This window comes from Arvicanthis niloticus, chromosome 24, assembly GCF_011762505.2.
Source record: "Arvicanthis niloticus isolate mArvNil1 chromosome 24, mArvNil1.pat.X, whole genome shotgun sequence".
Taxonomy (NCBI): domain Eukaryota; kingdom Metazoa; phylum Chordata; class Mammalia; order Rodentia; family Muridae; genus Arvicanthis; species Arvicanthis niloticus.
The window spans coordinates 12,111,209-12,125,928 of record NC_133432.1 but is presented as its reverse complement, the minus strand read 5'-3'; the positions used below and the strand labels follow the sequence as shown (position 1 = coordinate 12,125,928).

The 14,720-nt window shown below is 47.7% G+C and overlaps 1 protein-coding gene across 7 annotated transcripts in view; it reads right to left on the bottom strand.

Annotated features, from left to right (window-relative positions):
* The window catches only part of Hectd4 (HECT domain E3 ubiquitin protein ligase 4), a 147,733-nt gene that overhangs the window by 32,033 nt on the left and 100,980 nt on the right, over nucleotides 1-14,720 (bottom strand). For all 7 annotated transcript variants that reach the window (XM_076922679.1, XM_076922681.1, XM_076922683.1 and 4 more), the window contains exons 41-54: nucleotides 14,503-14,685; nucleotides 13,897-14,061; nucleotides 13,431-13,600; nucleotides 12,250-12,365; nucleotides 11,161-11,264; nucleotides 8,517-8,678; nucleotides 8,252-8,400; nucleotides 7,443-7,522; nucleotides 6,974-7,137; nucleotides 5,044-5,281; nucleotides 4,113-4,249; nucleotides 3,616-3,742; nucleotides 2,630-2,767; nucleotides 344-480 (exon numbers count right to left, since the gene is read on the bottom strand). In XM_076922679.1, the coding sequence (XP_076778794.1) occupies nucleotides 344-480; nucleotides 2,630-2,767; nucleotides 3,616-3,742; nucleotides 4,113-4,249; nucleotides 5,044-5,281; nucleotides 6,974-7,137; nucleotides 7,443-7,522; nucleotides 8,252-8,400; nucleotides 8,517-8,678; nucleotides 11,161-11,264; nucleotides 12,250-12,365; nucleotides 13,431-13,600; nucleotides 13,897-14,061; nucleotides 14,503-14,685 (2,070 nt within the window). The remainder of the gene's footprint in view (nucleotides 1-343; nucleotides 481-2,629; nucleotides 2,768-3,615; nucleotides 3,743-4,112; nucleotides 4,250-5,043; nucleotides 5,282-6,973; nucleotides 7,138-7,442; nucleotides 7,523-8,251; nucleotides 8,401-8,516; nucleotides 8,679-11,160; nucleotides 11,265-12,249; nucleotides 12,366-13,430; nucleotides 13,601-13,896; nucleotides 14,062-14,502; nucleotides 14,686-14,720) is intronic.

The window sequence follows — 14,720 nt, the reverse complement described above, 5'->3', positions numbered from 1 at the left end:
TGTGTGTCTGTGTGTGTGTTCACAGAGACCAGAAGACACTTCTGATCCCTTGGCACTGAAGTTAAGACATCTGTGAGCTCTCTGACATGGGTCCTGGGATTTGAACTCTATTCCTAATGACTAAGCAAAGTTCGTGCTTTTAACTACTGAGCCACCTCTCCAGCCTGGTTTCCTTGTTTTTAACTTGCAAACTTCATTCTTCATGTGTCAGTGTGGAGCGGAGGACAGAACCCCGGGACCCTGCCCTTTTGCGTGTTAGGTGCCCCGTCCTATAATTCCTCTGTAGGGCACAGGACCTCTCCCTGCACACAGGACGGAGCAGCCCAACTGGCTCTTCACTTACTGAATCAACATCTAGGACGACCCCATGAAGGCCGAAGGTTTTGAGCATCCCTCGGATGGCAAACTTTGGCAGAGCGGTTCCCACGGCACTGCTAGCTACACTGCTGCTGTCTGGAGAGCGCGTCACAACTGTGAGACCTGAGGAGGCAGAGGCAGAGGAAGTACCACGTCACCCTGGGAGGTTATACTGTGGGGTCTAACACAGCTCTGCAGCATGAGACAATACCTCAGTTTCATTATAATTGTAAAAGGAGCACAGCTCAGCCTGTAAAGCGATAATAAAACAGTAAACTCTTCATGAGTTAAGAAGACGAGCCATTAAAAACGGGCAAAGGACTTGGATAAGCACTTCTCCAAAAAGAAATGAAAAGATAACACATAAAATGATGCTCGTTCTTACTTGTCAATCGCCAGGGAGATGTGTATAAGAGCCACAGTGACAGCTCTTATACACTGATGTACAAAGACAGATGGAACACACTGCCACACATGTGCGGAAACTGGAACACGCATGCATAGCTGGTGAGCCACTGGGAATGTAGGATGGGCTAGTTGAGAAAGTATTTTGTCAGTTTCTCAAAGGGTCAAAAAAAAAAAAAGAGTTACTGTTTCACCTAATAATTGTACTCATGACTACAGATTCCAATCTATTATAATACATGTGTATGTCTGCTGGAGAAATGAAGATGCATGTCCACACAAGAGTGTGAACACAAATGTTTAGAGCAACACTAACTCTCATAGCCGAAGAGTAGGGCCAATTCAGAGTCACTGATGAATGGAAACAATTAAGGGGCATATCTATACAGTGAGGTACTGCTTGACAAAAAAAACAAATGAAGTATTGATACATGCTACATTGATGAGCCTGAAAAAGCAGCCAGGCCTGAAAGATCACATGTCAAATGGGTGCCTTTGTCACAAATGTCCAGAACAGGCTAAGTCCACAGACAGGAAGCAGAGACACAGTTCACAGAGTCTAGAGAGAGGGAAGGACAGGCAGGTAGGGAGCGGACTTTCTCTGGCAATAGGAATATGCTAAAGAGATAGAGGGAATGTTTGGTGGTTACACAGCTGTGTGGTGATTGTAAACACTGCTGAGGCAAACATTTAAGAAGGGCAACTCTTTTGTTGTTGGTAGTCATGTTGGGGATTGAACCCAAAAAACCCTTAACACTCTCACAGTGAGCCACACTCCCAGACTCCAGAAGAAGAGAAAAGAAACAGAGTAAGTGTGGCACAGAAACAGATCTCCCTCCACATGTCTGTGATGTGGGTTTCTGAGATGTATCACTGTGGTTTGGTGTAATTTGCATTTTGTTTTTTGAGACAAGCAAAATGTATAGCCCTGTCTCTTCTAAAGCTCACTATGTAGACCAGGCTGTCCTGGAACTCAGAGACCTCCCTGCTTCTGCCTCCTGAGTGCTGTGGTTAAAGGTGTGACCACCACTGCCCTTGCTTGATTTTTCTGAGACAGGTCTCTGTGTAGCCCTGGCTACTTTGAAATTCACTACATAGATCAGGCTGGCTTCAAACTCAGAGAGCTATCTGCCTCTACACCTCTGGTGCTGTGATTAAAGATATGGGCCACCCACCTGGCACTAAAATGTCCCTGTATTTCCATTTATGTGAACACTGTGTGTTTGTGTATGTGTGCTACATTTCTAGGTGCCCACAGAGGCTAAAAAGACAGTGTCAGCTCTCCCGGAGCCGGCATGCTAGGTGGTTGTGAGTTGCCATGGGGTGCTGGGAGCCAAATTCAGGTCCTCTATAAGAACAGCCAGTACCCTCATCTGTTGAACCATTTCCCTAGCCTCTGTAAAGAGTATGAGGCAGAATAAAATGAGTGGCTTAAGATTCTTTGTGTATGTGCTTTTCTGTTGTTTCTTCAAAGTAATGGACTATCTTAGGGAAAAGCACATGTCCATTCTAAAAAAGGGCTTCACCTAACCTAGGCTGTCCTCAAACTCACTAGGTAGCAAGGTTGACTTTGTATGCATCTTGTTACCTCCATCTCCCAAGTGCTCATAAGACAAAAGAGTGCCCATGCCCAGCTAGCTCAGAGTCCATGCCCACTCCAGGAAGCCTATCTGAAGCCCTCACTTCCTCTCCCTACTCCCAGCCCTGACTGCTGCTTATGCCAGTGGGCTCTGGGCATGTGGGAGCCCACCAGGACACTTGATCCTGGAAGAGGTCATGTCAGAGTAAGAATGCCCTAGGGGAACCAGCAGCTACTCCTTTCAAAGGCAATGTCACACACAGAGGAAGGAGGAAGCAAAAGCAAAACCTTTTCGAACTTTGTCAATTGTGAACTTGTTTGCTTCGTCTTTAATGTCCTCAATGGTGGGAAGATAAAGGTCTCTGGGGATGCCGCCATTCTCCTCATAGAGAAACTCAACTGTCTGCCGGGCGATGTCCACCATGCCTGCAAACACAGCACACCAAGTAACGCCTCAGGGAACACAATGGTCACACCAACGAAGGGAGCACTGACTGGTGCCTGGAATGAACCAATGCAGAGCGTTTCTGTGCCTTTGCTGGGAGGACGGTCTGTACCCTGTTTAAATACTAACTGTGTCATCTCTAGGGCCTCAGATCTGTCCTGCCCAGTGTGCCCAAAGCTGAAAGCACCTGAGTCAGTGCCAGGGCCGCGACACGTGGGAGGAGCTGGATGCCTCAGAACAGGGTGCTGACCAACAAGGGCACAGGACTGTGCTGGCGTTTAACTTGAGCTAACTCTGAAGAACAAACAACAGGGCAAATGGGGAGGCAGAAAAGCGAGAGCAGTGTTTGTTTCTGTCTTGTCATCTTCGTGCTACAACAAACACTGTTGAGAGAGGCAGGAGTGGTGCTAGGCACCTTCTATCCACTAATGTCCTGCAGGGTCTTTGCTTGCTTGTTTTGGTTTTTAAACAGGGTCATTATGAGGCCCAGGATGGTCTTGAACTTGCCACCCTCCTGTCTGGTATCAGGCTGGCACCACTATATCCCACTGCTCTGTTTCTTCCCATAGGAAGAGGATACAGTTACACTTCACAGCAAAACTGGCACTATCGTATTACTGATACTAAGCCAAGCAAAGATATGTCCATGCACTTGGAAACAAGACAGTACAACAGAAAGCAGTGGGAGCTCAGGATGGCAGAGGACCCCGAGCTCAGTGACACACAGGGGAAGACACATCAAGCCAGACAGCCCATCTGAGCAGTGTCTCTATATCCCTCATCCCTCCAGCCTCTCATTGACTCTTCAGGAGTACAAAACACAGCAGACCTAATTGTAAAGCACCCTTGATCTGGTCCAGGCCTGACTTTCGCTCAGCCTCATTGCGGAATCGTCTTCGGATGGTAGGGAAAACCTTGGTCTCCCATGCTTTTACCAGCAGGGCATAGTGGTCCTCCTGTATGGAAAGGAAGCTTGTGAGCTGAGGAAGGGCTTCATGCAGCCACTTGTGGCTCTACCGCAAGGACCTGCGCTGTTCGAGCCTGCCCTAAACACAGACCCTTCCTGAGGTGCCCTCCCAGCACACCTTTCCTTCCCCCATCCCTCAAGCCACTGAAGCATTCTCACTACAGCTTGGGTTTCCTGCTGAGCTGCCATCAAGGTCCTTCACCTTTCAACACATGGACCTTGGCAGCTCAGCCTCGCAGACATGGCTACTCATGGGCAGTTCAGAGTGACGAGATAACTCCTCGCTCGAGGACACAGCCCTGTCCTAAGCCCCTAGGGAGCTAGGTGTTGCCTAGTTGTGAGCCAGGCTGGGGTCTTACCTGAGGGATGTCATCATCATCATCATCATCACTCTCGTCATCTGCAATGGGAGGTGGGTGGGGGTCTGGGCCAGAGGTGATGAAGTTCTCATAGCTGAGCTCTACTTTATAATGGCAGGAGGTGTCACTGTCATATTCTGTAACAGACACAAACAGACTCTTCATTCCTTTCTCTCTTCCTTCACAGGGCTAGGGATAGAATCTTGTCCGTTCTAGGCTCGGCTTCTACCACTGAGATATGTCCTCAGCCTTTGTCTGTCTGTCTATCTATGTATCTATGCATGTGTGTGTGTGTGTGTGTGTGTGTGTGTATGTATGTATCTACCCACCTATCTATCTATACGTCTATGATCTGTGTATTTACCTATCCATGTATCTAGCTATGTTTCTATATATCTCTTGGTCTGGTTATCTATCTAAATGTTGAGATGGGGGTCTTGCTAAATTGTTCAGGCTGGCCTTGAACACTCTGTAGCCCACACAGGCCTTGAATTTATTATCTTCCTGCTTCAGCCACCCGGATACCTGGGATTATAAGCCTAAACCAGTTTATAAGTTTTTTAAATGATGAGGAAACACTGTAGCACGTAGCTTTCTACCCATGTCCCTAATTCTACCATTTTATTATTACTGGATGACCTCAGTTTATAGAGATTTTTAATTAAAACATTATGTAAACAAATGAGCAACACTGTAAAGTGAAGTGACTTCACATAGAGTCTGGGCTTCTAGACTGCACTGCACTGCACTTCCTACACCTCCATGTTTAGCACATATAGTAGGACAGTCCCAGCTTGACCTGCCTCCTGTGTCTTTCTATATGAGGGTGTCTCACTGCATGGAGGATGCCAAAGCTAAGAGGACTTGTGTAATTCACAGCACTCTCAATAAATAGCACTAGTAGCAGGGGGAGGGGGGTGATGTGGCTTACGTTGCTGGGCTGTGGCCACTGCTGCAATCCGGCATGGTGGCCCATGAGTGCCTGGGTCAGATGCAATACTGGTGCCAGCATCGTTGTCACTGTCAGATGCCATGGCAAATGGCAAGGCCTCAAAGTTAGCACTGATCTCCTCTGCCAGGTCAGTGCACAGGTCGGCAGCATTACGGTGGGCCTGTCCTTCAGCATATGCAAATGGGCGGGAGCCAAAATTGGCTCGTGTTTTTGTGTTCTAGAAAGAGCAAATAGAGGATTTAGGATTATTTAGATTTTCTTTTCTTTTCTTTTCTTTTCTTTCTTTCTTTCTTTCTTTCTTTCTTTCTTTCTTTCTTCTTTTCTTTCTTTTTTTTTTTTTTAATAAACAATGAAGTACACTTCAGTGGCTACGAAATCTAAAGACCAGCCCGAGAGATGGCAGGCGGGAGAAGTAGGCCCAGAAGCAGGCATGAGTGAGCTGGGCCTGGGTGATGTGCAGCTGTCTGCCTCACTCCAGCCCTCCCATCACACATGCTCTCTTGGTCGACAGGGTTTTGTTATGTAGCCCAGGCTAGCCTCAGACTCTCAACAATCATCTTCTTTTATTTATTTTCTGTGTATGAGAATCTTGCCTGTATGTATGCTGTGTACCACATGTGTGGCTGGTGCCCAGAGATTCCAGAAGAGAGTGTTGGATTCCTTGGGACTAGAGTTCTGGCTGGAGGAGCACCTCTCCAGGTCCACCAATCTTGACTTTGTTCTCAAAAACTGGATTACAAGGCTGTAGCACTGTACCAGGCCAGTGGCTGTGTTCTAGCCAACACCACTGCATATGCTGCTCGTCACTCCGCCTGGACACTCTTCTAACTTCCAAGACAGTGGGAAGATCTCCAGGCTTAGCTTACATACCATGTCTTCAGAGGGCAGGGATACGCTTGGCACTTAGAGACTAGATTCTTACTCTGAGGATTTATTACTTTGTGATTACGTTGACTGTGATTATCTAACTAATGTCTAATGGCTCAGGTTGATTACAGCAGTGCGACAGAGACAGCATCAATGCCTTATTCTCTGCCTAAGTTCAACATGGTGCTCACACACAGACGCGACGTGGGGCACACGTTTGCTGAGTGAATGAAGGCGAGGGATAAGGAGAGAAATGCCTTTTCCTGAGACAGGATGGCCAGAGAAGCCCTTTGAACGCATCTTCTGCTGCTCACTAGTGCTGAGTTCATGAGGATGGGCATCTGGCTACGGACTGCAGAGTGGAGGAAGATGAGGGGCTGCAGCATGTCATCAGTAATAATGCCGTACAGAGCAGCAGGCTTTCCTAGGTGCTCCTTCAAAATCAACAGAAGCCCACGTGTGTGTGTGTGTGTGTGTGTGTGTGTGTGTGTGTGTGTGTGAGAGAGAGAGAGAGAGAGAGAGAGAGAGAGAGAGAGAGAGCATGTATGTATGTGTGTGAGCGTGTGAGTGTAGGTGTTTGTGTGAATATGTGTGTGTCTGTGTGAATGTATATGTGTGTATAAATATAAATGTAGGTGTGAGTGAACATGTGTGTGTGACTGCGTGTATGTTGCGGTGCTGTGGGATGAGAAGTGTTGAACTTTCGAGTCTTCCCCAGAGAACTCTCTAAGCATCTGCCATTCTGCATGCCTCAGAGGGTTGCTCTCACAAGCCATGCTCAGACATTTCAGTTGTGTTCCTTTCCTTGTTAACGAAGAATGGCGAAGGGAGCTCAGAGCAAGTCCACACACTAAGCAAGCTCTGGACAAAGCACGGGCAGATCCAAGCCCGCAGGGTCCATCAGGGAAGACGCACACTTATCCAGGCTCCCATGCCCATCACTGTGCAGGGAGCACCTACACAAAAGCTGTCTTCTTTCCCTTTCTGGTCAGGACACGTTTCTGAAAAGAATTTGTTCTTCCTTCCTACTGAGGTGACTTGCCTTTTTCTGAATGTGAACCACAGGCCACATCCCACCAGAGACATCTTCTAGGTACGGTGTGAGGCGCTGCCCACAGTATGTGAAGTACACCCGGCCTTTGGCTGGCTGCCCTGGAGGAGGTGGAGTCCCCTCGGTCCTTTCCCAGCCGATTCCTGCCACATCGCCTATAGCAGAGAGCAGGAAGGACACACACATTTTCCCACTTTACTATCAAGTGACCTGCTAATCTGCAACTATGTGCCGAGGGACAAAAGTGTCTGTCCCGAGTTACATGATAGAGGCTTTAGGATAATGGCTTCAGAATATGAGAGCTGTGGTGTAAAAATCAGACGACAAGGGCAGGCGTTTGCTTTTTACTCAATGACAAATGACCCATTTCCAGTTGCTAAGTTTATTTAACTTTACACCATCTAGGTCCAAGCCGGTACCCACAGAAGCATGCAGAATAAGAAGGCCCCACTGCACTGACCAGGAGAGAGTGTGACATCTAAGCGGACGCTCTTCCACTGCAGCAGACTGGAGCCATTGTAGTGCACAGCTCGCCCATTGCTGGGAGGAGAACAAGAGAGTCAAGGCTGAGACTCATGGGGGCCAGGAGGGAGAGAAGGAAGGGACAGGCAAGGAAGGAATCCCCACAGCAAGAGCAATGCTTTCCCAAACACTGACATAGCAGACTTCCAACTAGCACTGTCCACACTTGGCTTGAGGCTGCCCTGCTGTCCCTTTAATATTACAGTAGCCCAGCAGACCCCAGTCTACAGAACAGCATCACGGTCTATGGATTCAGAGAGGACCTGTCCCTTTAATATTACAGTAGCCCGGCAGACCCCAGTCTACAGAACAGCATCACGGTCTATGGATTCAGAGAGGACCTGTCCCTTTAATATTACAGTAGCCCGGCAGACCCCAGTCTACAGAATAGCATCACGGTCTATGGATTCAGAGAGGACTGGGAAAGAAGAAAGATGAGTCTCTTGTTGCAGGACCACTAGGAAAGAACCATGGAGAAAATAAGCATCCAGAGAGAAAAACGGCACTTTCTGTCTGAACTTCCTCAATCTTACAACCACTCTTTGATTTCCTCAATACCCATAAACACCTACAGGAAGTTACTTTCTCTGAAATACTGACCCATTTTTATGAAAGGGTATCACTATGTAGCCCTGGCTGGCCTAGAACTTACTAACAGACCAGGTGGCCCTCAAACTCACATTGGCTGCCTCCTGAATGCTGGGATTAAAGGCGAGCCCACCCAAGCCTGGCAGCACTTTTCCTTACTTGTGGAAGAGGCAAGTGCCCACCGGATTGGTCCATGCGCCATCACGCTTCTCAGCTTCTGTAGCGAAGCCAAACGAGACGATTGGTCCAGTGTCATCATCAGTGTCTCCATAGGAAACAATCTCAATTTCCCAGTAGAAAGATGGGGCCTGAAGAGACAGCAGCAGAGGGTGACATCAGAGGGGACAAGTGGCCAGGCCTAGCACCTGCCGCTTCTTTCCAGTATGAGGTATGGGAAGAGGCAGGTTGACATGCACCTTCTCACCTGAACTGGCAGAGGGGAAGTGGCATAGATGAATGTGCCCCGGGGAAGACCTCCTCCAGCACTAGGGTCAGCCAGAAAGGTGACAGAGGTGAGGTGAGATGAGAACATGCAGGCACGAACTGGAGGGAACACTCGAGAAGGGCTCCAGGTGATCTCTTTGGGCTGCAATTGGGGACAGAAGGGAAGATTCCACTCAACAAAGCATATAAATTTCATTACTCTCTTGTATCTGATATAATCTAAATTTGAGTTCTCCTTTCTCCTTTTCATTTTTTGTTATAATGCTGGGAATGGACCCTAAAGTCTTATACCTGCTACACAAGGCCTCCCATTCAACAACTCTAGCCCTGTGTGCCACCATTATACATTATGTAAGTGTGCCTTCTGGGCTACAGAGATGGCTCAGAGGTTCAGAGTATTGATAGTTCTGGTCTCAGACATTACATGTACATGGTACACACACAGGCAGGTGAACATCCAGACACAAAAAGTAAAAATAAATCATAAGAGGAGCTTTATGATTTTGTTTTTGGTTTTTAGAGACAGAGTTTCTCTGTGTAGCCCTGGCTGTCCAGGAACTCACTCTGCAGACCAGGCTGGCCTTGAACTCACAGAGATCCGCCTGCCTCTGCCTCCCAAGTGCTCTGGACTAAAGATGTGTGCCACCATACCCAGCACAAAAGCTTTATGATTTTGTTTTTTGAAGTCCCAATGAGAACTCATTTTTGGTTTTGTTTTTATTAAAAAGAAAGAACAGAAGGAAGGAAGGAAGGAAGGAAGGAAGGAAGGAAGGAAGGAAAGAAGGGAGGGAAGGAGGGAGAGAGGGAGGAAGGGAGGGAGGGATGGAGGGAGGGAAGAAGGGAGGGAGGGAAGGAGGGAGATAAAAACACAATCCCTTCTTTGTGCCAGTCCCACTGAGGTGACGTGAGCCGAGCTGCTCATCTTCCTGCCTGCCTTCCCACAGCTCCTTCTCAGGCTCATGAGGCTGCTCTTTAGTTTTCTCTTTAAACAACACTTTTCTCTCGTCATGCTCATCCTGACACAGCTGCATGGACACACAGGACAATCTTAGTTTAGTGCTTAAGGAGGAGCTGCACTCTAATGACATGCTCAGATGGGTGACAGCATTTTTCTTAGGTTGGTTGTCTGTCTTTTCTTTCTTTTGGTTTCTCGAGACAGGGTTTCTCTGTGTAGCCTTGGCTGTCCTGGAACTCACTCTGTAGACCAGGCTGGCCTCGAACTCAGAGATCCACCTGCCTCTGCCTCCCAAGTGCTGGGATTAAAGGCGTGCGCCACCACCGCCCGGCTTGTCTGTCTTTTCATGCTCCAATACTTTATCACTCAAGTGTCAGGCTTTCCTATGAGACAGTTTCTCTCCACCCACCAATTCCAACACATCCTACACAAAGAATCACAGCCACAAAAGGATATGGCTGGCAGGACATCATCAGGTCACAAGTCTGCCAATGTAGCTTGGGAATTAGAGTGCACAGTGTGTGGTGGACACTGCTGTTCCAGGGTAACCAAAGATGGCTAGATGTCAAGTGATACTGGTGCAGGTTTTATCTATGTGCACCAATTTATTTGCATGCCTCTCATAGCATGCAGTCGTCCATGTCCAGTTTCACACCTGCCTTTTGGTAACATACAATCTGCCATGTTGAGTTTCACACCTGCCTGTTGGTAACATACAATCTGCCATGTTGAGTTTCACACCTGCCTTTTGGTATCCTCGTGGAGTTGAGCAGTCATCCCCAATTCTGGTCTAGAGCATTTGTTCCCTTGCTGTAAGCAACCCCACACTCAGCAGAAGCCAAGCTCCAGCCTCTACTCACTCTGTCCTCCTCCAGCCCATGACACTGACCTGCTGCTTCTTCTGTGGGTTTCTATACACATGAATGGATCTGCAAGCCTGTGGGACAGTGTGGGTAGCCTGTGCATGGTGATGTCCTGACTCATGGCTTGGATATTATCTTATTTTGCTAATTCATTCAACATTTGATGGACATTGAGACAGTTTTCATTTTTGAGTACTGTGAATAAAGCTGCTACAGACGTAAAAAGGGTAGCAATTTTTCATATTTGCTATTTACTCAGTCACATTCTGATTATTAGAGTATTACAGTCCAATACAAATACATAACATTTTTAGGTTTGTATGTTTTACACGCATCCACATAGAAGCATCGGGTGTCTTCCCAACCACAGTTCACTTTGTTTTTGAGACAGTGTTTCATTGATTTGGCTAGACTTGCTGGCCAAGGAACCCCAGGGGTGCTACTGTTTCTGACACCACAGCACTGGGATTAGAGGAACTCATCTCCAGGCCTGGTGCGAGGAAGCCAAACTCAGGTTTTCAAGTTTGCATGGCAAACACTTTACCATCTCTCCAGTTCCCTAACTTTTGTTTAAAGCTGTCTTTTTATTTATTCAGACTTCAAAGATATTAATGAATTCTGCTGCATAGTATAATGTTCCAACATTCAGAATGTCACTTCAGTACTCTTGGAGATCCAAAGGTGACATTGTAGCTGCCATAAGACTGTATACGTTCCTCGTAGACACACTCCACTCAGAGCTCTCTCTAAGGTCACATCCCTCTGCCCGCCCACCCGCCCACCTTCAGCGGCAGCGTCCATCTTACCTGTCTCCGGTCAGCCTGCAGTGGAGGTGGAGGGGGCCGCGCGCAGTCCCGGTAGAGCATCCGGAGCCTCTCACACTGTACCTCTACAACTGCAAGCCGCTCTCCTGTGGGGACACAGCAAATCATCAAACAGTTTCCAGGAGTGGCACCAAAACGACACCACTACACACAGAGACCACTTACATCCTTATACAAGAGGAAATACCCCAAGCCTCTTGTCTCCTCACAAAGCTCCACAGCCAGGCTTGCTGGGTAACACGCTGGAGTAGAGCAGCCTGGACTTGGTATTCCCCATGGAATACCACGAGTATTCCAACCCCAATCCCAGAGCACTGGGAGCACCTAGGCCTACAAGGGTTTTGAAGATGGGATTGTGTAACTTAAGCCGTACACAAGCCTCAGACAGAAGACAAACACTTAGCAACTGATGCTTATAATTCTTATCATCTGAAAAATGGAGCCCCACTCTCAGATTTTATTTTTTTAAAAAATAGGGCCTTTGTATATAGCTAAGGCTGGCCTCAAACTCACTATTTAGCTCTAGCTGGCCTGGAAGTTCTGATCCTCCTGCCCCAAACTCCAAAGTTATAGGATGGCTGGCATGCCCCACTCATGCCAGGTGAAGGCCATTACATTTAAACTGATTTTAAATATTAATGTTGGCTGGGCATGTGGTACTGTCGTTAATCCTAGCATTTAGGCAGATGGATCTGAGTATGAGGCCATCCTGGTCTAAATCAAAAGTTCCAGGCCTCCTGCAGTTACATAGTAAGACTAAAAAACATAAAAACAAACAAACAAATCCACAAACTTCTTAAATGCAGGTTATCCTGAAAAAGGACACCAATACAAAGTTTGCACTTAGAATCCAAATATCCCCAACCCACAGGCAGAATGCACAGCCATCAGTGAACTCCTGTGAATGTGGAAAACAAAGCCCTGGACCTCACTCAAGAGCACTGCTTTCCTGGAAAGCAGAGGCCGAGGGCCCTATGCGGGGCAGCTGTCAGGAGCACTGTCCTTCAGCTCAGCGTGTGATCCATGTGGACAATTCCAGGAGATGCTGCACAGTGGCTCACTGGTACTCACCTGCACTGCACTCCTGGGCTACAAGGTTCAAAACTTCCACAGCTGCTGGACACTGCTGGATGAATTCTTCACAAAACAGGCTGTCTTCTAAAAGCTGTGCCATGACCAGGCATGCTCTTAATGTTAAAAGATTCACAATATTTCAGAGTCATCAATGTTCATTCTTTAAGACATCAACTGTGAAAACACTCCAAATTTATCATTTATATTTCTTATTTTTTTCACAGCAGACCGTCTTTGAAATATATAGTTGGCCCTCCATATCCATGGGGGTCTGGATCTATGGATCTGACCATCCAAACTGAAAATATTTGAAAAGAGTTTCTCCTATACTAAATGTATATGGACATTCCCTGCTGGTCATGGTCTCCAAACAATACTACTGGCGCTGTGATCCTTTCACAGCATTGACACTGTACAAGGAAGCTCAGTGGACCAGAGACACCTTACAGTACTGAAGGACGTACTGGCTCCACACACCTGTGCTGTGCCATTCCATACAAGGATGTGAGCAGCCACAGGGTTTGAATTTGAGGGTGGCTCTGTAACCACTCCCCACAGACACCATGAAATGTCTAAGAAGCCTTCTGCCCAGTCACTGCTGCAATGCAGTTTCCTCTAAGAGACACAAAGTACTGAGTGAGCAGTTGTCAAAGCTCTGCCTCACTGTGTCCTGTGAGCAGTGGGAGCTGCAGAAGGGCAGACCCAGAGACAGAAAGTCTACATCTGACTTCTCTCATGGAGGTCAGCATATATCTGAAAAGTTTTCTGCAGAACCCTGTCCTCCTTATTTAGTGGAGAGTGAGTATATTTGTAGGCAGACATCTCCTCTCTGACACAGCCCTGAGAGTATTCCCTCCTTTTTTCTGTTCCTAGGTTGGAAAATGATGGAACTGAGTCATTTGAAAACGTGGCCATGTGATCCCTGCTGTAAGTCAGGTTCTTTTGGCAGAGCAGCCAGTGCAGAAGGGTGAGCCCACACGGTGTGGCATGGCACACTCCAGCAGCTGGTTCTCCCAGGTGAACGACTCAGCCTTCCCATGAGCTACAGTACTAGGGATGCAATCAGAGGTTCAGGAACTGGGAATGCAGGCTGCAGTAGGTGGTGCGTGACTATGGTGCCTGTTACTTAGCAGACATGAGCTTCGGGCTATGGACCCTCTAAGGCCAGGCCAACTTACCTGGTTCTGATTTCAGCCAGAAGCCGGACAACTGCCATGACAGGTGCTGAGCCATCTCCTGTTGCAGGGAGAGAGGTGTGGATAGAGAGGCTTCCTTCCTGAGGGAGCAGCATGGACTGTACTGCCTGGACAACCTTCTCAGTAATGGACAGCTTATGAAGAGGAAGCGCCTGTAGCAGAAGGGCAAAGGCACAGGAAACAAAGGCATTATATTATCAGTGTGCGATCAAAACCGCCACAGAAAACCAGAAACCAGATCAAAGAAACCAAAAGTACCACCTACTGTGAAATATTCCCAGCTAATGTCTAGATGAAAAATTTCCTACCCGTGTCACTGTGAAACACAGCTTGTATCCCCAGTGGAAGCGAAGCCCTTACTTCTCCACAACCTTTGCCCGCCCGCCCACAGCAACAGCCAGCCAGCATTTATGCAGGTGCTTGACAAAGCAGGCAAGCATCGCCTTACCTCTGACCTTGGAACGCAAAGTCTAGACAAAGGAATAGTCAATGTGTCTGCTGCTTGTGACGTCCGTCGGCAGTCCACAGGAGGGAATCTGACTGTGGCTATACCTTCCTGCTCATTGATAGAGGCCACGACTCCGATGCTTCCTGATATTCCTCTCCCTAAAACCTGGAGACAGAGATTATTAGCACCGCCTGCCAGGGTCAAGTGAGCACAGCTATCTAATGGGACAAGAAGGGGGGCTTTGTAGCTGTCACATCAGAGCTATAGTAATCACTGATTCTGATGTGGAGCCAAGCCAAAGACATGATCAAGATTGTAAGCTCACTACCTCTCAGCAAAGAGAAATGCTATCATCTCAAGCTTTCAGCATTAACAAACCCTAGGACACGAGTCTCATAGGTAACATCAGACAGAACTGCCTTAGCATTTGAGCAATGTACAGAATGGTGTCGATAGAAACTCAGGAGGTTTGGAGTTACGTTCCTTAGTTTGAAGGAACAAGGCTCGATGCCCTTCTGGGTAAACAACAGTCGAAGAGCACTGGTTAACAGTGCTGAGTGTTTGGGGGAGGCAACAGCAACGCAGGGGAAAGCAGTGGTGGGTTACCTGGACCTCGGAGCCTATCTTGATTGTCTCTTTAAAGCCTCCAAGTGCACAGAGTGCGGCAACTGCCTGGCGTGCGATCCTCTGAAGCTTGGCAAGTTTCCTGCCACTGCTGCTCCCGTTTTCCAGGATGCTTTCTGCATACTTCCCTAGTTGTGGAATGTACATCAATGCTCGAGACAGAACCTGTGTGTGAGGAGGACGGTAGGGGCTGCAGAGAT